Source organism: Trichechus manatus, unplaced genomic scaffold, assembly GCF_000243295.1.
Source record: "Trichechus manatus latirostris isolate Lorelei unplaced genomic scaffold, TriManLat1.0 scaffold00037, whole genome shotgun sequence".
NCBI classification, from domain to species: Eukaryota; Metazoa; Chordata; class Mammalia; order Sirenia; family Trichechidae; genus Trichechus; species Trichechus manatus.
This window is the reverse complement of record NW_004443973.1, coordinates 7040500-7064284: the sequence shown is the minus strand read 5'-3', so window position 1 is coordinate 7064284 and position 23785 is coordinate 7040500. Positions and strand designations below refer to the sequence as shown.

The 23785-nt window shown below is 39.2% G+C and overlaps 1 protein-coding gene across 7 annotated transcripts in view; it reads right to left on the bottom strand.

Annotated features, from left to right (window-relative positions):
• Positions 1-1431: 1431 nt before the first annotated feature.
• The window catches only part of NFE2L2 (NFE2 like bZIP transcription factor 2), a 41201-nt gene continuing 18847 nt past the window's right edge, over positions 1432-23785 (bottom strand). The window contains exons 2-7 of one of the 7 annotated variants that reach the window (XM_023730539.1): positions 18786-18882; positions 18164-18208; positions 6861-7127; positions 5981-6070; positions 5219-5410; positions 1432-4624 (exon numbers count right to left, since the gene is read on the bottom strand). In XM_023730539.1, coding sequence (XP_023586307.1) covers positions 3395-4624; positions 5219-5410; positions 5981-6070; positions 6861-7127; positions 18164-18208 — 1824 coding nt within the window. In that variant the 5' untranslated portion in view covers positions 18786-18882 and the 3' untranslated portion in view covers positions 1432-3394. Of the gene's footprint in view, positions 4625-5218; positions 5411-5980; positions 6071-6860; positions 7128-18084; positions 18143-18163; positions 18209-18785; positions 20000-23785 lie in introns of those variants that run through there. The other 6 variants (XM_023730538.1, XM_023730537.1, XM_023730540.1 and 3 more) reach the window with 6 other exon arrangements.

Below are 23785 nucleotides of genomic sequence, written 5' to 3'. Positions count from 1 at the left end.
GCCTGTCCTAGAGTCTCTAAAAATAGTATATTTGGTAATAACAATGGGTCCTGTCTTAACTAGTATTCTGAAGCAAACCTAAAATTTTAATGGGTGACATGCCAATGTCTTTTTTTTCCTCCCTTGACTTTTCCACAGATAGGATTGAAGTTTTATGGTCTTTAATTTTTTTTTCCAGTTCATCAACTGAAAATTGAAACTGGCGTGATAAATTCATTTGGGAACGAGAATTACTGGTTTTTGTATTATGTTTCTGAGGCTTAATGGCAGGTACATTTGAGCAGAGCCCCCTACTTCCCTCAAAAGCATGGGCTTGAGAAGAAATCTGTTTAAGAAAATGGGTTTTTGTGTAACATGCAGTATTATGCAATTAAGATTTCTAATGCTTAACACCTCAACATGAAAGGCTTAGGTACATATTTTATAATTACAGAATTGAACAAGTTAGACACAGCTCAAATAAGGTTTATCAGTTGGATAGCTAAACTTACTCTGAAGACTGGCATCAAACTCTGATACCTGGAATATTTCAAATCCAGATCAAGAGAAAAAAATTTTAGATAGGATTTGTTACAAAATTTTTAAGTGTACATAATGCAATAGGCTTAGTAGTTCAAAGAGTGTTGGTACTATAAGAAGGTTCTATGGTCAGTTATCTTGTATGAACTAAGCAAAATACTTTGATATAAAATTTGAGTAGTTCTGCACATGAATGCAGGTGTCAGCTGTCAGGGCTGTGATCTGGCTAGCAACGCTAATTCCCCTTAAGTATTAGCTACTTCAGTGCTCCAGATACGGCTGCTGCTAAGGAATTCTTACCACCAGCCCAGGTGAGAACTTAAGAGAGTTGTGATTTCTATGTTCTGAAGTTGGAAAAGTGATATTTCCTTCAGGGATCCATTACCCTGTCACTACCAGCAGAAGAGGTTCTTAAACCCCAGGAGGAAGAGGTCAGCAAAATATTCAGGAAATAATCTTCATGTTTGAATCCCTAGATCCTTGGAAGTTATTTCCAACCCTGGACTTCAGAGTCTTGACTCAAATTATTTTACTAATTTAACTTGCATTTTTATGGAAGCCAAAAACATCCTAATACAAGGCTAAAGAAATTTTGGGAAAGTACTCATTGAGTACTTCCTATGCAGCACAGTAAGTAACTCATTTAGTACTTTGCGCACACATACACTCATTCCAAGGCCTGTGGTCTTTACTACCTACACTTCAGTTTCTAATGGACTGTCGGGACTTTCCATCAGTAATTTGCATGTAGTACCTACTCTAAACATACACTTAACCTGCAGATGAGTCTCATTTCTATAAAAGGGGGGGACTCTAAAACGTATGAACAGTTGTATAAAGCAGTGGTTACGGTAATACAGTATGCAGATTATCAACACAATTTTGAGGAACTGTAGGCTCTATGTATCGAGCCCCTGGGTGGTTAGCCAAAAGGGAGGTTCGGGTCCACTCAGGTGCTTTGGAAGAAAGGCCTGGTGATAACTTCAAAGAATGAGCTATAGAAAATGCAATAGAGCAGAGTTCTACTCTGATATATGTGGGGTTAACATGAGTCAGAATCGACTCCGCAGCAACTGATGCATTTAGATGTTTTTAGAGCTCAAACTTCAAAAGTAAACGTCATCTCACTTAGACCACCTCAATCCATTTTTCTCAATCTCTGCAATTCAGTTCAAGATGGTTAAATCCGTGACACTCTACTTCACATCCATTCTGCCAGAAAATCCTTTCTACTTTCGAACACATGCAGAATCCAGTGCCGTTTCACCATCTATGCTAACCACCGTGAAACGAGCAGCGTGTGAATATGGCAGAGCCTTCCAATCGGTTTCCGTTAGCATGTTCGCATTGTCATTTGAGTATTCTCAACACGAGCCAGAGGGAACTATTAAGAACCAGGTAAGATGTTATCCCAGCTTAACACCTCTAATATTTCCCACTTATAAAGTCCTCATAAAGGACCTGCAGCCTAGGAAGCTCTGTGGGGCACTTCTGTCACATGGGGTCACTGTGAGTAGAAAACTGGAGGGCAGCTAACAGTCTTACAAGGCTCTCTGCCATGGCACCCGTGCCCCCTCTGGCTCTATTTTCCCTTCAGCTGCATTATCGTCTTTGTCAGACGGTCCTTAGAGCTTTTGTACTTGTTTGCTGTCTGCAGTGTTCTTGGCTAACAGAATGGCTTATTTTCCCACACCTCGAAATGTTGCCACCTCAATAAAGATTTTTCTATCTACAACCCTAATCGCAATATTTTTCAATGGCCTTCCCAATCCTCCTGTCTCTTGTAACATACTGTATGTAGTATGTTTGCTATCTCCCCTCGACTAGAATGTAAGTTCCAGGAGGGCAGGTATTTCTGTCAGGGATTTGACCCGGTTTGTTCTCAGGTGATGCTAATGTTGCTGCTGGTTAGGGACCAATTCTGAGAACCACTAGTAGAGCAGTGGTTCTCAAAATTTATTATACATAAGAAATCACCCCGGGGATCTTGTTAAAATGTAGACTGTGGTTCAGTATACGGAGCGGAAAAGCAAATTCTCAGCAGGGGTTTGAACTGGAACAAACCGGTTCGAAGCCCCGATTTCTGTTTTGCCCACTGTACTTTGTTAACAGTGCCTAGTACACAGAAGGTATGCATCTGTTGATGTGAATAAATGAATGAATGGTTTCATATCAAGGTATAACATTTTCTTGGTTAAGATATGTCTGTTGTACATATATATCACTGGCGCTGTAAGTTTAGTATAAAATGCTTTTATATTTTCAAATAAAACTAATGAAAATGCAAAACTACTAAATGTCTTGAATGTATTTAAATGTCTTGTGGAACATACTGTGTGGATAAACTCAATTAAAATGAATCGTGAAGAACTAATTTAACAGTTATAATATTCCTTTATTAGTACCAGCTTTTTAAATTTTTTTTTTGCCAGAGTTAAACAATTTAATATAAAAAATGCCATTTTTTGTTCATAATGTATTTATTAAAAAAAGTATATAGTGGTTAGTTTTGCAACAATTTGTTTTTAGCCAGATGTCATATCATCATATAAATCTGTGAATGTATCAAATGAGATAAGAACAGTATAAATAAGTTTTTCTAGTATTTACACTTACATAGAAACAACTAGCCCAAATGGTGTTCTAAGAAATTAAGTTTGCAGTTAAACTACTGATTCAACATATTGGTAACTTTTATTTTAATGCTTTTTGAAGTTTTATATTATTTTCTACACTAGTTTTGGCTATAATCTTGCATAGAATTACCTATAAAGTATATTTCTGCATTTCACATCACAGTAGGAGCTTTTAGTATAACAGTACAAAAAAACCCAAAAAACCCCACTAGCTCAGAAAAGGTCACATCTTCCCAAATCTAGTTTTTCTTAACATCTGGCTTCTTGCTTTTGGGAACAAGGAATACGTTGCCATCTCTAGTTTGTTGCAGGGAGTATTCACTAGGAGAATAAGGTTTCCCATTTTCATCACGTAGCATGCTGAAGACCTCAAGATACAATGTGCTGAGTTGTTTTTTCAGTAGGTGGAGGCTTTTGTCATTTTCTCCCTTTTCTTTGAGCAATTTTTCTTTTTCATCTTTTAAATGATCCAAATCTTGCTCTAGTTCTACTATGTTTTCCAGTTTTCTTTTTCTGCAATTCTGAGCAGCCACTTTATTCTTACCCCTCCTACGTATATCTCGAATTAATGCAAGTTGAGCTTCATTGAATTGCTCCTTGGACATCATTTCACTGAAGTCATCAACAGGGAGGTTAATGATTTTTTCCACAGGGAATGGAATATGGAGAGCTTTTGCTCTTAGCTCATCTCTTGTGAGATGAGCCTCCAAGCGGTTTGAATGTTTGTCTTTTGTGAATGAGGTTTTCCGATGACCAGGACTTACAGGCAATTCTTTCTTTGGGGTGTTTTCACACTGGGCGTCATGCACTGAAGCACTGTGCCCTGGAGATGGTGACAGGGGTTGGACTGTATCTCCAGAAGACTGTAATGGCTGTGTTTCAGGACCATTCTGTTTGACACTTTCAGGGGCACTATCTTTCTCTTCCATTTCAGAATCACTGAAGCCAAGCGGTGTATCTTCATAGATGGAAGATTCCACTGAGTGTTCTGGTGATGCCATGCTGGGACTTGTGTTCAATGAAATGCCAGAGTCAGAATCATTGAATTCTGCTGTGCTTTCAGGGTGGTTTTGGTTGAAAGCTTTACAAAGTGATAGATCAGAAACATCAATGGGCCCACTTAGAAGTTCGGAAAGTGACTGGCTTAAAGTAGCCGAGGAGGGCATGCTGTTGCTGATACTGGGCTCTGCTATGAAAGCAGAATAAAATTCATCACCAAAATCAGGGTTTATCGTGGCATCTGAATTTAATGAGTTCACTGTCAACTGGTTGGTGTTGTCTGTGGGTTGGATGGTGCCAAAGAAATCCTCAAATGCATTGATAAAATGTGGACTGCAGTCACCCACTTCTTTTTCCAGTGAGGGGATTGACGAGTAGAAATGATAATTGTTGCCAATTTCTGTAGGTTTAGTTTCTGGACTTGCAACAGTGCTAGTCTCAACTAGCTTGTCATTTTGAATATTAAGACACTGCATGGAAAAGAAGTTTAGACTATAAACTATATATACGTTAAGTATTTTGAAATCATTCAATAAAAACCAAAGACCAAACCCATTGCCGTCGAGTCAATTCCGACTCATAGCAACCATACAGGACAGAGCAGAACTGCCCCACAGGGTTTCCAAGGAGTGGCTAGTGGATTTGATCTGCCGACCTTTTGGTTAGCAGCCAAACTCTTAATCACTATGCCACCAGGGTTCCATAAACCATTTAATAGTAGCTAATCATATCTGATTGTAAGCTTAGGTAAACTCTCTCCCCCCACCCCACTTCTCTCCAAGCTGTTCTCTTCTGTAATTTTATGCCTAAACATACATATTATTTTCAGAGTTCCTAGATCAGACTTAAAGTGTATAACCTGATCTATCCTCAACATATCCAGCCCATTTAACTAACAAAAGTTCACATTAAGTGAGCATGGGCAGCTCTTGTGACTAATGTAAAAATATCCTCCAATCCTTTCTATAAGAGGGAGACATATAAATGATAAATCATGTGAATGACTAATTTATAGACACTGAATATAAAATGGAGTCTAAGGTTTTATATTAGCTCTCGGTTACCTGTAATTCTGGAATGGATAATAGCTCCTCCCAAACTTGATCAACGTCCTGCAGCATATCGTCTATATGGGCAATAGTTGCCTGAAGGTCAGGAGTTTCAGGTGACTGAGTTTGACTAGGAGCAGTGAAGACTGGGCTCTCAACGTTGCTCGGAATATCGGGAACAAGTGATTGAAACGTAGCCAAAGAAACCTAAAATTGACAAAGTATTTATCGACCTGAGTCCACTACCAACAGGGAAAGAGTGAGCAAGTCACCATCATGATACTTAAACTGGAATCACCTTCAATTCCCTATTTCTCTACTTATTACTACTTGTGATCCCTATTTCTATATAATGAAACAACTCTTTTTTTTACCCAACTGACTCCAAATTTACTCCTTATTTATCTACTTACTTGTTTCATCCTGTGCATTTAAGGTAAACTTCAAAATGGGTAAGAACAATCTTTAGGATTTAACATACATCCCTCCATATAATATCTAGTACAACGCTTCAAACACAATAGGTTTACTGAAACTGTTAATTGAATAAGTCTTGGTTTATTACCCAGCTTGCTCTTTACTCACCAAAAATTTATTTTTAGGTAACTGAAACAAATGGGTTACTTGTATCCATGGTTATGCTGATCCATGTTTCTGGCTATGCAGTAGTAATAAGGTTTTTTTTTTCATTCTTTTAAATGGAGAGACGTTAAAGGGACCCATATAGGGCATACTGATTTAGTTGTAGAGTTTTGCTGTTAACCAAATGTTTTATACCTCATTGTCATCTACAAACGGGAATGTCTCTGCCAAAAGTTGCATGCAATCATCGAAGTACAAAGCATCTGGTTTGGGAATGTGAGCAACCTGGATAAGAAGGAAAGACATAAAAAAGAATGTTAAATGTATTACTGCCAAGCTAAAGGTTCATGGTTGATGCTCATAAAATGCTTACAATGTAGTTAATCAAACAGTTTTCTGATTTCAGAAGTCAGTTTAGTGTCATAGTAGTTCAGAGCACAGAATCAAACCAGACTACCTGGGTTCAAATCCTAGCTCCCCCAATTTCTGGGCATGTTATTTAACCTATTTGAGCCTCAAATGCTCATCTGTAGATGAAATGTAGTTAAAATTCAAATAGCTGTTTTAAATCAGTTGGTAAATGTCTAGTACCTGGAGCATTGTGCCATAAGTAATCCCTATCGCTAGTTCGGCTACTGCCACTCACTACTACTGTAGCTGCTGCTTGAACCTTACATGATGTTCCTATAGCTTACAAAACTCTTACGTAATTTGTGGTGCAGTGGCTAAAGCGACTGACCACTAACCAAAACGTCGGAGGTTCGAAACCATGCGCAGCTGCATGGGAGAAGGATGTGGCAGTCTTCTTCCATAGAGATCTACAGCTTTGGAAACCCTAGGGGGTCACTATGAGTTGGAACTGACTCGAGGGCAGTGGGTTTTAATTCACACAATAACTCTGTGAGGTAAGCAGGCCCAGACTGAACTGATAAGGAGGCTGAGGTTGGGAAGTTGACAAGGTCATGACATACTAAGAAGCAAAGCTATAACTCAAATCCAGATATTTTAACTCCTAAGTCAATATTGTTTCCTTAAACCCTGCCATAGACCTTTCCAAGAACTGAGTACTCTGTACCTGGGAGTAGCTGGCAGATTCACTGGTTTCTGACTGGATGTGTTGGGCTGGCTGAATTGGGAGGAATTCACCTGTCTCTTCATCTAGTTGTAGCTGAGCAAAAAAGGCTTCCTCTTGCTCCTTTTGGAGTTGTTCTTGTCTTTCCTTTTCAAGTTTTTTCTGTTTTTCCAGCTCATACTCCTTGCGCCGCTGACTGAAGTCAAATACTTCACGACTTACCCCAAGATCTATATCTTGCCTCCAAAGTATGTCAATCAAATCCATGTCCTATGTTGAAAACACAAAAAAAGAGAGAGAGAGACAGACCATGGTTAAGGCAGATACCACATAAATTCACAGTATGCCATTGTTGATGGGGGAGGGGAATGCAAAGAAAATCTGAATGGGAACACAGATCCAATGTTCAAGAAAAGATGCAATTAATCCCACTCAATGAATCTATTCATTAAAAAAACAAAAAACAACCTACAAACATACAGCTATCCAACTAATGACTTACTACTTGGATTATTAATGACTTGGTGATGGTAGAGGTCACTAAAGGGCAGAGAAACAAAAGTTGCACATTAAAGTGTTTGAATTAAAAGAAACCCACAACTTGTTTAATGGAATATAGAAATTAGAGCGAGCACTACAAGCCACTAGTTTATTGTGAGAAATGGGGCTTGGAAAACATGACTGAACACACAGGCTTTTTTTTAAACTTACTCAGCAAGTTTCTAGTTTACTGCAGGGAAAATCCCTAAGTCAAATTGTCAGTCTAGCCGTTATGAAGTATCACCATTCTTTTACTTTTTCCTACATCGGATTGATTATCTCCTCCCATCATTTCTTGCTACTCTGGTCTCTCTGTGGCTCACTTATTAAAACAATTTCCTCTTGAGTTTTAGCTCCTGAGGCATGAGCAAACTGGTAAAGAGAAATTCCAGCTAGCAGTAATCTTGTGACACATGGCACGAGGGGCTGCCCACTAGAAGAGCTGGAGAAGGGGCTCTACCCCCGACAGTAGTGCCCACCAGGTGCATTCCTGAGAAATCATAAATGATCCTCTAAAAAAGGGGGGGGGGGTTGGAGGTATTAACATTTTAAGATATAGGAGAATCTTATAGTGAGGGAATGGTTATTTTGATTTAATAAAAGACAAGAGAAGTGTGGCCTATGTGACCAGGATAGATACCACATCCAGACTTTCCTAAACAAAAATGTGTCAAAAGCAATTTTTCTGATTTGTAACTTTAGTTTTTGGAAAAGTCTAAACAGAGATAGGAAATTTAAATCAACTTCCTAGTTATCTAGTGCCACTATAAGAAATAACACAAGTTGGGTGGCTTTACCGAATAGAAATTTTTTTTTTTTTTCCCTCAAAGTTTAGAAGGCTAGAAGGCCAAATTCAGGGTAGTAGCTCTAGTGGAAGGCTTTTTCTGTCAGCTCTGGGGGAAGGTCCTTGACTCCTTTGAGCTTCTGTTCCTGGGTTCCTTGGCAATTTTCATGTGCCATGGCATCTATCTTCCCCATCTGTGCTTGCTTTTTTTCTGTGCCTAATCTCTTTTTATATCTCAAAAGTGATTGGCTTAAAACACACCCTACACTGTATGGCCTCATTAACATAACACAGAAAACCCTATTCCCAAATGGGATTACATCCACAGGTTTCCAACACATATTTTGGGGGACACAATTCAATCCTTAACAGTTTCCATTTAACAAATCACCTATACTGAGGATAATAAAATGAAATTGAGACTCTGGAAAGATCAAGGTATAGGGGGAATGGGAGTTGGAGCCTGATGGCCAGTGGAGACAGTGGGCTCAAATTTAAAACTTCGTCTTTTGGTTCTGCTGCGGCTGACAGTGCTGGACTGCCCAGTATGTGTACAGCTCTACTACTTTCAGCCTCCCAAGGATAAAAATAACATGGTTGTTGCTTCAGTGAGCAGTTAAACTATTTTTACCCAACAAAGTAGAAGTAGGCCACCCAGCCTGGAGGCAGCACAGCTAGTTGGATGGCAGAGGCCACCTCTACCCTCGACTAAAGGTTGGTGTTGGAATCTTAAATGCTGTGAACCCCTCCTCATGGGGTTCATATTCATTACTATAGCCTTGAAGAGTATAATACATAGTGTAAAGCACACACAGTCAGGTACAGTTAAAACAGCACCTGTGGCTTTTAGAACTGGCTAAGGCATAGATAATTGTTTTTAAGCCAATATCTACTAAGGGCTTCCTCTCTGCCAGGCACTGTTCTATGTACTTTATGTATACAAACTGATCCTCAAAATAACCATGTAAAGATAAAATATCCCTATTTCACAGATAAGGATATTTCTTTTCAGTGAATTTAAATACAACAGAGTGTCCCTTCTAGACTTTTTACCAAACTGGAGTTATCAGACAAAGGAATTGAAGAGGCGCTTAATGCAGTCACATCTACTAAATGCCAGCACTAAAAATTAAAGGGATACATGATCACACAATCTTAATCAAATTCTAGTTTCTCTCTCTTTAAATACCAATTGCTATTGAGTCTATTCCGACTCACGGTGACCTCATACATGCCAGAGTGGAGCTGTGTGTATAGGGTTTTCAATGGCTGATTTTTCGGAAGTAGATCAAGGTAGGTAGATTCTCTCGGTAGATTCGAACCTGCGACATTTCAGTTAGCAGCCAGGTACGTTATGCGAATAATATAGGCAGTACCTATTCCAACCTCTTTTAAGAACTGGTGTGGAAAGTATAGAAGATCAGTAAGAGAAACTCAAGTGTCTCTGCGCCCTGATGCCACCCTGACACACTACCCTCACTTTCTGCTGACTGACTGGGCAGGAGGCTTCTTCCTTGTTAGGAGATCCTGGGGTAAAAAAAAAAACTATCCAGTTGTCTTTTTCACACAAGAATTGAAAGAGCACTGAAGCAATTTATGGTGGGAACAACTGCTCACAAATCAGACTGCTGCAGACTATCCTTAGAACCCAGTCCTCGTGGATGGAAAGAAAGTCTCTAGTGGAATTTAGTTTAAAATAATCTAATACAATCACACCAAGAGTTTATATAATTCTTGTTCTTTCTTTTTTCCCCTTTTCCTTCCCATCAGATGATAATGTCTAAGAGGTTCAGGTGGTATATTTATAAATTTAGTATAATTCCATCTTACTACTGTCATACAGATGTTAGTACATCAAGTGAGCTGTGTGAAAGAGAGCTCCCTATAAATGTCAAGGATGCACATATTGTTACGCATGCTGATGGCAATGGGACTTACTATTGCTATGGGTGAGACCAAACTCCAGGTCAGTGGATAGTAATGAAGTTGTGGACCTAACAGTAGTGGGAGCTTAGATAACGCTGGGACTATCTAGATGGGCAGAAAGAATGAACTAGTTAACTTTCTACCAAAATCATAGACAGCTTCATTAAAACAAGGAAGCTGCTAGGTTCTTCCTCATGGCAGGTTTGAAACTGACTACTCGCCATGTGCAATATATGCCGTATAACAATAAAAGGACTTGGGTTTAAGACTGACTCTAGAATTATTTATAAAGTAAGTTCTGTGAATGATGTAGTAGTGACTGTGGTGGTGATGACAGTGGGTACTCTGGTATACTTTTACATACACTTTCACATACACGTTTACGTACACACTTACACCCATTGAACTCGTACTCAATTCCTGCTATGACTACCCTTCAATGCACAGCTCCAAACCAATTCAATTTGTTGTTTTAAATTTCCCATAACATGATCAGAAAAGAACACCTTGATGAATCCTTATCAACAAATAGGAAAAATAAAATATGAAGCATCATCTATATTCAGCTCCTGAGCATTCCATTCTCATTATCTGATGTAAACAATGCCGGACCTTGGGAGACAACAGTAGCTTCTAATGCCCTAGCTTACTATCTCCACCAGGAAGGCCAACAAAAGGTGTCTCAAATGACAACATCTAATTGTTCTTAATGTATGTTGGGCAGCTTCAATGTGATCATACTGGCACCAAAACAGGTTTGCAAGTGTTCTAAGAGTCGTCTTCTGTATCCTTTTGTTTGTTTATGTAATATTTATTCTTGTTATGAGAGGTCTCTAAAAGAAAGCTTCCACTTAAATAAAAAAAAAAAAAAGCTTGAATTTTAAGCAACTTCTTTGTATTCCTAAAAACAGACGTTCTGACCAAATTTAGGATGCAACAACAATGGGTCTCCTGCCATGGCCTCAGTATGTCATATTCTGTGTTACTCAGATTTTCACATAAGTTTCAGAAGAAAGAAACCTGCAGAGATTTGATACTGTAGGAAACACTCAAAGCTTTATGTTAAAATGAGAACAGCTAAAGTTTGTCAACCCAAGCCTCACTGTTGAGGGGCCCTACAGGCTCAGTTACTGTGTTCTGTGTTGCCTTAACAGGCAGGGAGCGTTTCCTTTAAGGAGCCATGTGGGCACATGACTTATTCCACAAATGACCCATGTCTCTGCCAAGCTCAGGCATCATAAGAGGAAGTAATAGTCTGGGTGGAGCCCAAAACAAACAAGAGCGTTACACCAGATAGCAGGAAAGAGAAAGGCCTAAGGAAGAACTAAAACTGCTTTTCTGCATGAGTGCAGGGCATTGAGGAAGCACACCTGCCTAATCTCCTGTAAGGCCCTCAACAGGAAGGCTACAATGCAAAATATCAGGTAAGCAGGGCTTGGGGAGGGAGAGGAAAGCAGAGGGATGGTTTGTAGGGTGTTCCAACAGGTATTTCCTTAAGAGTAGGGACAAAGCTTCTTGAAGGCAATGCAAGCACCGGCTCTGTACCTTCACGTGGCATATGGAGCAAATGCCGTCTGCCACTTAGTGTCTAGGTTTTTTATTGTCGTTGTCCTTTAGTGATTCCTCAGTGTGTTCCAAATTACATTGCTAGCTTAGCTTAGACAAAAGAAGACAGCTTAATAAGAAACATAAATGTTCAACAATTCGTGTTAAATCACCATCTGGCCCAATAGAAATATTCATGTTTAAAATGTATATATCATCATTTGCCATCTGGGTAATGTTACACATTTTATGGGAAATCTGAAGTTGGACAATTAGCTCTACCACTTTAAAACAAACACCTCTGCACCAGGATAAACAAAAGCCTTGAACACGGAATCCATATTAAAGATGTCTTTTTTAAGCCAATTTTAGTCCTTTGAACAAATCAGCACTTATGTTCAGATGAGCCAAAAAGTCAGAAAAAGATAAAGCAACGATAACACAATCCCTGTTCTAAATTAAAGCCATTCAGTAAACTGAGGTTTTCAAAAAGTATTTGAAGTGAAAAATAAAACGGTCTCTTTTACTCGATCAAATGTGTAAACGAGGCTTGTAACTCCCCTCCTCGTCGCATTCTCTATTTTGCCCCAAGAATGATGGGAAGGTGGTGGGAGGCTTCCTCCTAAAAACAGCATGTCACCAACAAACTCTCAAAATAATTAAATAAAACTGCACAGATTACTAACTTTGGAAACGATGAAAACCGATACTTCTAATTTTACAGTAACACAGGTAAAGACAGTATCTCAAGTTATTCCTTCCTAAAATCAGTTATTTCCATTAAGAAAACAATAAATCTTATAGTTTATTCTCTTGGGAATCTCTCCTTCATCCAAATATTAGTCACTAGCATTCAGAGTCTGGTAATGTTTCCTTTAACACATTTTATTCTTATATTATGCCCAGGTGATTATATTATTTACCTAAAAGCTAAATCTAGTTTTTATTTTATTTTTTTTCATAGAAGCTGCCGAAATATTTTTGAACAAAACCGGATGGAACATGAGTCAGATCCCACTGACTGGATGAGTATAAACAAAACTAAGAGCTGCAGGAGGCTATAAAACCAGTTGAGGTTCTGTTTGAATTCTGAAGAATTGATAAAACAACAGAAACATCCCTTCCTTGATTCACAAGGCTCTACTGCTTTGCAGTCACAATCCTTACTAAACTGTGCTCGCTTTCAGCAGTACATATGCAATCCTTACTAGATAATCAAAGTAAAATGACTCCAAGCAAGTTTGTTTTTAAAATAAATCCTGCAGATGACGACTGTACTTCACAAATATCCTTCTACCTATTTACTTCTCTATGGCTTCTTTCCTACTTCTCCATACAAAAAGATAGAGACAACACGGTGCCAGTTGTTTTCTCAGAATTCTAGAGAAGGCAGACGACAGGTCATTCTCTACAGTTTTCCCACATTTAAGCACTTTGGTTCTAAAGGACCAACGTGCTAACTCTTGATTATATTGTTACAATAATTGTGAAGTTGTTGTTAGCTGCTGTCAAGACCACTCCAACTCATGGCAACCTTACATACAAAGAACAAAATGCCGCCAGGTTCTGCGTCATACTCACAACTGCCAGCATGTTAGAGTCCATCACTGTAGCTAATGTGTCAATCCATCTCACCCAGGGTCTCCCACGCCCCTCACTGCCTCTCTACTTAGTCAAACATGATATCCTTCTCTAGTGATTGATCTCTCCTGATGACACGTCCAAAGTAAGCAAATTGGACAATAATTGCTAAGGAGGTGATTAAAAATTTTAAATTACAGAATGGAGATGAAAGGGCCCTTACAGCCATCTAGGCAAAGTCTAAATGTTGCCAGGTTTATTTCTGTGTAACTACAGCTCCATTTTTGAAAATAACTGGCCTAGCAACCAGTTATATGTATCAGCAGAGATTCCCTATAGGTAGTTAAAAAAAAGAAAAAAACCTGTTGCCGTCAACCGTCGAGTCAATTCGGACTCAGAACGACCCCACAGGACAGAGTAGAATTGCCCCATACAGTTTCCAAGGCCGTAATCTTTACAGAAGCAGACTGCCACATCCCTCTCTGTGGGGTGGCTGGTGGGTTGGAACCTCTGACCTTTCGGTTAGCCAAGCACTTAACCACTGCACCACCAGGGCTCCGTAGGTAGTAACTGTTACCACTAATTCAAGTTTACTTTCTAGAAAAATTTTACTAAGATTGTCTCCTCTGTCTTCAACAGCTAGTAACTTTTAATAACATAACAATTCTTAAACACACACCAACAAGAGATGAATTATTCAAAAAGTTAAAACCCTAGATCACAAATTGGCTATTCCCTGCAGGACTACCCTTCTACCGTTTTTATCTTTTATCTAGAAAGTGGTTCAGTATCCTCACAGTCTGGCATCTTACTATGTACAGACATTTTCATGAGCTGCTTCCTGTTCACTAACAAGTTTCTCAGCAATGACTCAATCTAAGAAATATGATCCAGCCAGTTTACTGGAACTCTTGCCCATTACGCTTGTCTGTAAACTACGAAGCATGATGCAAAGCTACAGCAAAATTGGAAAGTGAACAAAGCAGTGACTTATTTTTTTCAAGAGGCACACATGTAGCTTGGCCTAAAAAGAAATTAGAAGGACAGTTAATTTCCAAAACAGTAGGTGACTCCACCTGCTACAAAAAGTACGTCACTCTGACTTTTCCATGAGGTTTTATAGCTGGGTTCCAATAGATCATTTTTTTAATTGTATTTGAGCGAAGCGCTACTGCTAGGCCTCAGAGGACGTACGCAAGGGTTATGATGATAACTTTGCCAAGAGAGAATGGCTTGGTTTGACAAACGTTGGGATACATTCTTCTAATCTCTTCCCCATTTTTGAACAAGCCATGTAGGTATTCAGTTCCAGACGCTGTCCTCCACACATGAAAGGCACTTTTCACCTCTATGAGTAGGTCCTTCCACTACTGTTAGAATGATCCCACAGGGGCACCCTCCACAAGGGAGGGGATTGCTCCGATATACTCCAACCCCAGGGGTTTTGCACAGCCACTTCTGCCACTAAACTCCCTGAATGGTCCTCTACCCGCTTTAGGCTTTGGGTCCCGCATTTGTCAAAGAGATGATATAGTTCATTCTTCAAGGCCCTTTTCAGATTTAACCACCTATAGGGTTTCTATGAGTCGGCAAAAGCGTTTGGTATGATTAGCTAAAAAAAAAAAAAAAAAACAATCAGGACAGTTACTCAGGACTGGGGGCTGAGTAAGTACAATATGCTGTTTGTTAGGCTAGTGTGCCCATGGTGGTGGTGATGAATTTTAAGTACATATGTTTATATATTACATACATACATTCATGTTGTTTAATGTATATGTTAATATATTATTATACATATATAGAGAGGGAGGGAGAGGGAGAGACTGTCTAAAATATTTAGCTTATTTTAAAAATCAGATTCTATTAACATGTATTGCAAGGTGTGTGTTTAAACGAGCTACTAATGTCTTAAATTTTGTTTTACTGGAATGGTGGTAGTTATAAAGATGTTGGTCCAAACCAAAAAGACTAGTGTACCTAGTGTCCTAAATGGATCATCAGTCCACCTATCCATCTAACACAGCCATCTCTAAGGAACCAGGAACTGTGCTAGGTGCTGGGGACACAAAGGTATATAAGGGACCATCTCTGATCTCAGTTCTGAGACAGTGTGATGAGGAGCATGTAGGAACTAAGGCAGCATGAAGTATCACTAAATCTGCACAGGAAGACTTCACAGAGGAGGTGACATTTGTCATGGATTGTGTGAACATCCTACCCAATAAACAAGGGCCAAACCTGGTTTCCAAAGGTCTAGCCCAATTAAGTATTTGAATCCAAGGAGGCTGTGGAGGCATAGAGAACACAAACAAACAAACAAAATATATCTCCGTTCATTTTATGCATTCTTGGTCTCCTTTTTTTTTTTTTTTCTTTTTAGAGATTTTCAATCAAAATTTTCTATTTTTATTTTTTAAAATTTTATTTTGTTGATGTTGTTGTTAGGAATGTACACAGCAAAACATACACCAATTCAACAGTTTCTACATGTACATTCAGTGACACTGATTATATACTTCGAGTTGTGCAACCATTCCCACCCTCCTTTTCTGAGTTGTTCCTCCCCCATTAACATAAACTCACTGTCCCTAAGGTACCTATTTAATCTTTCAAGTTGCTGTTGTTATTTGATCCCATATAAGTAGTTCTTAAGAGCATAATGCTCAAGGCAGACATTTTTTACTAGTTAAGTTAAACTATTATTTGGTTTTTAGGAAGACTTCAGGGGATATTTCTGGTTTAAGGTTTAAAGATCATCTCAGGGCAACAGTTTTAGGGGTTTATCTACCCTCCATGGCTTCAGAAAGTCTGGAGTCCATGAGAATTTGAAATTCTGTTCTGCATTTTCCCCTTTTGATCAGGATTCTTCTACAGAATCTTTGATCAAACCACGCAGTAAGGTAGCCAGGCACCATCCAGTTTTTCTGGTCTCATGGCAAAGGAGGCAGTTATTCATGGAGGCAATTAGCCACACACTGCATTTCCTCCTCCTATTCCTTTGTTTTTTCTCCCTTCTTGAAGGTGGCAATGTTTTCACACCCCTAACAAAGAGGTTCAGATTTCCCACCACAAGGAAACATTTCATACACAGAGACTTCCTCCTCGTGTTTGGACTATTTAGTCAGTATGACTCATCTTAGTTGAGAAGGGAATTACTGCTAATACCACACTGTCACGGAATGCTACAATGGGAAGGGACCCTAGGAATCACCCAGACAGCCCCCTTTCATTTTTTCAACAGGGAAACTGAGGTCTAGAGGATGAAATGATTTGTCCAAGGTCAAAGGTCAAAAGCATCTCTAGCTCTAGCCTGCCAGCCACATAGGTATCTAACAGCTTCTATTATAGCCCACATTTACAAAGCACTTCACTTTACAGGAGTGTTCATGGGTGGTACTCAAGGCTCGTTATAGTAGTGCAAGGGAAATGGACTAGATATAGTTTTCTTCATCTACAGATGAGCAAATTTAGGCTTTGCGGATCTAGCAAAACTGCCCCAAGTTTCACACTTGGCAAGCAGCAGAGCTAGGACTATAACCCAGAACTTCCCACTGCAAGCCTGGGAGGCTCTTCCCAACACACAACGATGCCATTCCTTGGTACTCACAAAAAAACAGGACAAGCTCTGGAAACTGCTTTAGCCCCTGTGCCCTCTCCCCAGGCAGAGATGAAGACTTGGAAGTCCACTGTCTGCCCTATTAACACTAAGATCACTGACCCTGACCACTGACAGGCAAATCAGGTCATCTTAGAAGGGTTTAGCATTTAAATCAATCTGCCCATAAAGTCAGTATTTACCCCACACTTTATACATCTTATTCGAGTTTTCTTACAATGGTCTGACTAGACTGTGAACTACTTTAGGGCATGCAATGTCTTTTCTGAATAGGCAACACATGTTATAGTACAAAATTTAAAAGTTGCAAAAGTAATCTCCCAGTTACCCTTCCCCAAGGCAACAACTAGAATCAGGTTTTTTGTGTTTTCTTACAAAGATACTCTATTAAATATACACACACAATAATAATCAGTGTTCCACATTTTGCATATTTCCCCACATTTAATGTATGTTAGGGATAGTTCTACATCAGGACACTGGGTTGCCCTATTATTTTTAATGGCTGAACAGTATTTCATTGTAAGGACTTTGTTGTTGTTAGTTGCCATAAAATTGATTCTGACTCACGGTGACCCCATACATGCAGAGTAGAACTGATCCATAAGGTTTTCAAGGCTGTGACCTTTCAGAAGCAGACTGCCAGATTGCCAGGCCTATCTTCCAAGGCCCCTGGGTGGGTTCAAACCACTAACTTTTCGGCTAGTAGCCAAGCGCTTAACCATTTGCACCACCCAGGGATTTCTCATTAAGTATGTACCATTAACAATAATGATATATTATTTAATAACATAATTATTTAATCAGTCCCCCATTGATGGACTTTTGTTTGTAAGCTTCTGCTATTACAAATAATGCTATAATGACTATCCTTGTATATAAATCATTTTATAAATGTGTGAAGGGTAAATACTTCAAAGTGGAATTGCTGGGTCAAAGAGTACATGCATTTTTAATTCTAAATAAATACTGCCAAATAGCCCTACACAGAGGTTTTGACTTTTATACTCCCCGCACTGTGAGACAGTTTCCGTTTCCCCACTCCTTCATGTCCTCGTACCTCTCCTAGCTCATTTATGTCCTTCTCATTTGGCATCTTACTTGCATGTGGTACTCAATAAATACATATTGTTTGTACAAAGTCTTGTATATTAATTCCAGAATTCTTTCAAAATTGAGCCCCCTCATTATCTTTTAACTATAAAATTGAGGCTAAACAAGAGAATAAACTTCACATCCAGAAGTGTCCGTTATTCAGCAACCAGCATTTCTTTAACCACCAGTCTATGCCAGTCTTGTTCCAGCCAATCTGACCTTGGTTTGTGCCTTCCGGTCTAACATGCAGAGCTGGCAGCACATCTGCAGGGGCAAAAAAGGTAGAGGCTGCAGCTCACACAGTTAAGACAGACGTCGGGCAAAATCACAATATGTGAACACTTAACACAACAGGCAAAATTGGCAACCTCAGCATTTCTAACATACAACGTAAACTTTTTCAAGAAAAAGCAAGTCCAACCGGGCAGACTCTAATGCTTCCCCCTTGCCCCTCCTCCCCAATTCCTCAAAAAATAAATAAAATTCTGGATTGCTCCAAGGGTGTTCACTGGAGTTGTTGATGTCTTCTTCTTTTAAATCAGTTTTGCTACACTAATAAGAAAACAATACCAGAAAATAGGCCTGCATTTTACCAGACAACTCAACTAAATAATAAATACATGAAATCAAGCTCTCAGTGTTTTCCTCAAGGACAAATGCTGTGGGTCTGTTTTCAAACCTCTGGTTTTGAGAAAAGGACTTCTTAAAATATGAAAGCCAGCTGTAAATGAAGTTTTCCAAAAGAAATGCTCACACAGAGCATGAGTTATTTTTACCTTAATACTATTACCCATGAAAGTATCATTATACTGCCCAACAAAAATACATATCCAACACCTACCTGATCACATGGTCCACTGACTGGTAGTCACAGCACAAAAAATTTTCCTCATCACCTAAGATCATTTCTTTTTAAAGGCATTTTCTTCAGTCTGGATCTGGTGGAAGAAGTTTAAATCCTTTTCATCCCTGCTGCCCACTACATTCCCAGTGCTCCAAAGTGACAAACTATACAGAACACTGAGATTATAGGTCACATCGTTTTACAGTGACTTCTACCTCAGTTTCTTCCCCTGCAAAAGGTTGCGGTTGGGTTAGGTGACCCTGAAAGTCCCTGCCTCTAATTCTATGAAGTCCAAAATGTAAGTGTAAACTAATGTCAATTTTAAAAAACTGACTAATTTCAGCTAACTGAAGATATATATGCTCTCTAAAGCAGCACTCTCTACTAGAAATATAACCTGAGCCATGTACGTACTTTTAAATAATTTAGTACTCATTAAAAAAAAGGTGAAATTAATTTTAACAATATATTTAACGCAATATATCCAAAAGACTATTTTAACATGTAACCAACATAAATTAATGAGCTATGAGAAATGACATACACATCCAACACACACTACAACAGCATATATGATTCGATAACATGAAATGTGGTCCTGTCAAAACAATAAAATTGTATTTAACAGAAAAATATTTTACTCTGCTTCAGTTTTTAAAGTCAAAACTGTTTAAAATTAAAAATTCAGTTTCTCTGCCACACTAGCCATATTTCAAGTGGTCGTGAGCCACAAGTGGCTAGCAGCTACATTACTGGAAGTGCAGCTGTGTGTGAGCCTACAGAAAGTGAGCCCTCCACATCCCTTACAGGTGAATTCTATTGAACCAATCTCTTCCATCTTGGAAATTACTCCTTGAGGATACAATGAATATACTGGGAATATTAATGCTTCCAAACTACACCAGGTAGTATTCATACTGTTAGCAATTATCCGCAAAACGCTACCTCAATGACCTGAGAGAGCTCCTATGAGTATAAATTACTAAGAGGGCTCATAATGACTATCTGGATCATCTTGTGTTATTCAGCAATGTTATGGCCCAGATCCCACACAATTTCTGTGACTGCTGCAAACGTCATCTGAAAAATAGGTAGAAATAAGATGACTTAGATGATGAGACAGGGAAAATATTATCTGGTCCAATGTCATAGATTGAATTGTGTCCCCCAAAAATATCTTGTCAACTTGGCTGGGTCCTAATATTGCATGATTGTGTACAATTCTGTAATCTGATATGATTTCCTTATGTGTTGTAAACTCTATCACTATGATGTAATAAGATGGATTAGCAGCAGTTATACTGAGGAGGTCTATAAGATTAGATAGTGTCTTAAGCCAATCTCTTTTGAGATATAAAAGAGCGAAGTGAGCAGAGACACACAGGGACCTTGTGCCACCAAGAAAGCAGCATCGGGAGCACAGTGCGTCCTTTGGACCTGAGGTTCCTGCACTGAGATGCTCCCAGACCAAGGGAAGACTGATGACAAGGACCTTCCTCTGGAGCTGACAGAGAGAGAAGGCCTTCCCCTGGAGCTGGCATCCTGAATTGGGACTTGTGGCCTACTAGACTGTGAGAAAATAAATTACTCTTTGTTAAATCCATCCACTTGTGGTATTTCTGTTATAGCGGCACTAAATGACCAAGACATCCAACTAAGAATATGTCTTTATCTTGAGATTTGCAAGAAGTCTTCTAAAACAAGAGTCTGCTTCCATAAAGATTACAGCCTTGGAAACCCTATGGGGCAGTTCTACTCTGTTCTATAGGGTTGTTATGAGTCAGAATCGACTTGATGACACACACACACACACACACACCCCTACACACACTATATAGTCTCTTAAAATCAGTATAGGAATGAATCCATTTGTCCTTAATGTGAATCTTTTCAATTAAGCAACTAAATAAATATCCAAGGACAGTGGCTACTTGGTGGGCCTTCACATTAAGATTTAAGAGTGAAAGATGAGTGTCAAGTTTCTAAGTCCAGATAAAGGAAAGTATGATACATTCTAAGTAATAATAATAATTGACACCATATATCGCACTTCTATGTGTTCAACACTATTCCAAGCACTTGCATTCATTGTCTCATAATACTCACATCCATCCTGCGAGGTGGGTAGTATGATTATCCCCGTTGGAGTTAGGAAAGTGAAACGTGGAGAGGTTAAATACTTTTGCCTGAAGACCCCCATCTAACAAGTGGTGGCAGCTAGATCCAACCCAGGTTCACCTTTGAGAACCAGAGTTCTCATTCACTCAAAAAACACAGGCTCTTAATTCAGAATAACCTAGGTTTCTTTAGGGAGATTGCACGGTGTGGTAGAAAGAAGATATGTGGGTGCCAGCTGGGGCTCTCTTGCTAACTAGTTCGTAAGGGGTAGCTTTGGCCTAGCCACCTAACCTCACTGTGTTGTTCCCGTAATAGAAAACTGAGACTACAGCACTTGCCCTCACAGAACTGTTTTTCATTTGAAGAAAACGTGAATGGTCCTTAAAAATATAAATGATGTTGTTGTTAGGTGCTGTGGACTCAATTCCAATTCATAGCAGCCTTATGTACAACAGAACAAAACATTGTCAGATCCTGCGCCATCCTCACAATCATTGTTAGGGTTGCCCACTGCTGTGGCAGTGTCAATCCATCTTGTTAAGAATCTTCCTCTTTTTCACTGACTCTCTACTTTACCAAGCATGGTGTCCTTCTCCAGGGACTGGTCCTTCCTGATAACATGTCCAAAGTACGTGAGACAAAGTCACACCTTCCTCGCTTCTAAGTACAGAATTCTGGCTATACTTCTTCTAAGACAGACTTGTTTGTTCTTCTGGCAGTTAAGGATATATTCAAAATATTTCGCCAACACCATAATTCAAAGGCATCAATTCTTCTTCGGTCTTCCTTATTCATTGTCCAGCTTTTGTACGCATCTGAGGCGATTGAAAATACCACGGTTTGGGTCAGGTGCACCTTACTCCTCAAAGTTACATCTTTGCTTTTTAACACTTTAAAGATATCTTTCACAGCAGATTTGCCCAAGGGAATACGCAGTTTGATTTCTTGACTGCTGCTTCCATGGGCATTGTCGATTCCAGTAAAATGAAATCCTTGACAACTTCGATCTTTTCTCCGTTTATCATTATGTTGCTTACTGGTCCAGTTGTGAGGATTTCTGTTTTCTTTATGTTGAGCTATAATCTACACCAAAGGCTGTAGTCCTTGATCTTTATCAGTAAGTGCTTCAAATCCTCTTCGTTTCAGCAAGCAAGGTTGTGTCATCTGCATAATACAGGTTGTTAATGAGTCTTCCTCCAATCCTGATGCCCCTTTCTTCTTCCTATAGTCCAGCTTCTCAAATTATTTGCTCAGCATACAGATTGAATAAGCATGGTGAAAGGATGCAACCCTAATGCACACTTTTCCTGATTTTAGACCATGCTGTATCCCCTTGTTCTGTTCCAATGACTGCCTCTTGGTCTATATACACGTTCTGCATGAGCACAATTAAGTGTTCTGGAATTCCCATTCTTTGCAATGTTATCCATGATTTGTTATGATCCACACAGTCAAATGTCTTTACAGAGTCAATAAAACAGAGGTAAACATCTTTCTGGTATTCTCTGCTTTCAGCCAGGATCCATCTGACACCAGCAATGATGTCCCTCGTTCCACATCCTCTCCTGAATCCGACTTGAACTTCCGGCAGTTCCTGTCAATGTAGTGCTGCAACCATCTTTGAATGATCTTCAACAAAATTTTACTTCCATGTGATATTAATGATATTGCTTGATAATTTATGTATTCTGTTGGATCACCTTTTTTTGGAATGGGCCAAATATGGATCTCTTCCAGTCAGCTGCCCAGGTTGCTGTCTTACAAGTTTCTTGACATAGACGAGTGAGTGCTTCCGGCGTTGCATCCATTTGTTGAAACATCTCAATTGGCATTCTGTCAGTTCCTGGAGTGCTGTTTTTTTGCCAATGCCTTCAGTGTAGCGTGGACTTCTTCTTTCAATACCATCGGTTCTTGATCAAAGGCTACCTCTTGAAATGGTTGAACGTCAACCAATTCTTTTTGGTACAGTGACTCTGTGTATTCCTTCCATCTGCTTTTGATGCTTCCTGTGCCATTCAATATTCTGCCCACAGAATCCTTCAATATTGCAACTCGAGGCTTGAATTTTTCCTTCAGTTCTTTGAGCTTGAGAAATGCCAAGCATGTTCCCCTCTTGGTTTTCTAACTCCAGGTCTTTGCACATTTCATTATAATACTTTACTTTGTCTTCTCCAGTCACCCTTTAAAATATTCTGTTCAGCTCTTTTACTTCATCATTTCTTCCATTCATTTTACTACTCTTCATTCAAGAGCAAGTTTCAGAGTCTCTTCTGACATCCATTTTGGTCTTTTCTTTCTTCCTGTCTTTTTAATGACCTTTTGCTTTCTTCACGTATAATGTTCTTGATATCATCCCACAACTCATCTGGTCTTCAGTCATTAGCATTCAATGCGTTACATCTATTCCTGAGATGGTCTCTAAATTCAGGCGGGATATACTCAAGATTGTACTTTGGCTCTCGTGGACTTGTTTTAATTTTCTTCAGCTTCAATCTGAACTTGTATATGAGCAATTGATGGTCTGTCCTGCAATCAGCTCCTGGCCTTGCTCTGACTGATGATACTGAGCTTCTCCATCATATCTTTCCACAGAGGTAGTCGATTTGATTCCTGTGTATTCCAGCTGGCGAGGTCCACGTTCATAGTCACCATTTATGTTGCTGAAAAAGGTATTAGCAAGGAATAAGTTGTTGGTCTTGCAAAATTCTATCATGCAATCTCTGGTGTCATTTCTATCACCAAGGCTATGTTTTCCAACTATCGATCCTTCTTCTTTCCAACTTTTGCATTCCAATCACCAGTAATTATCAATGCATCTTGATTGCATGTTTGATCAATTTCAGACTGCAGAAGTTGGTAAAAATCTTCAATTTCTTAAT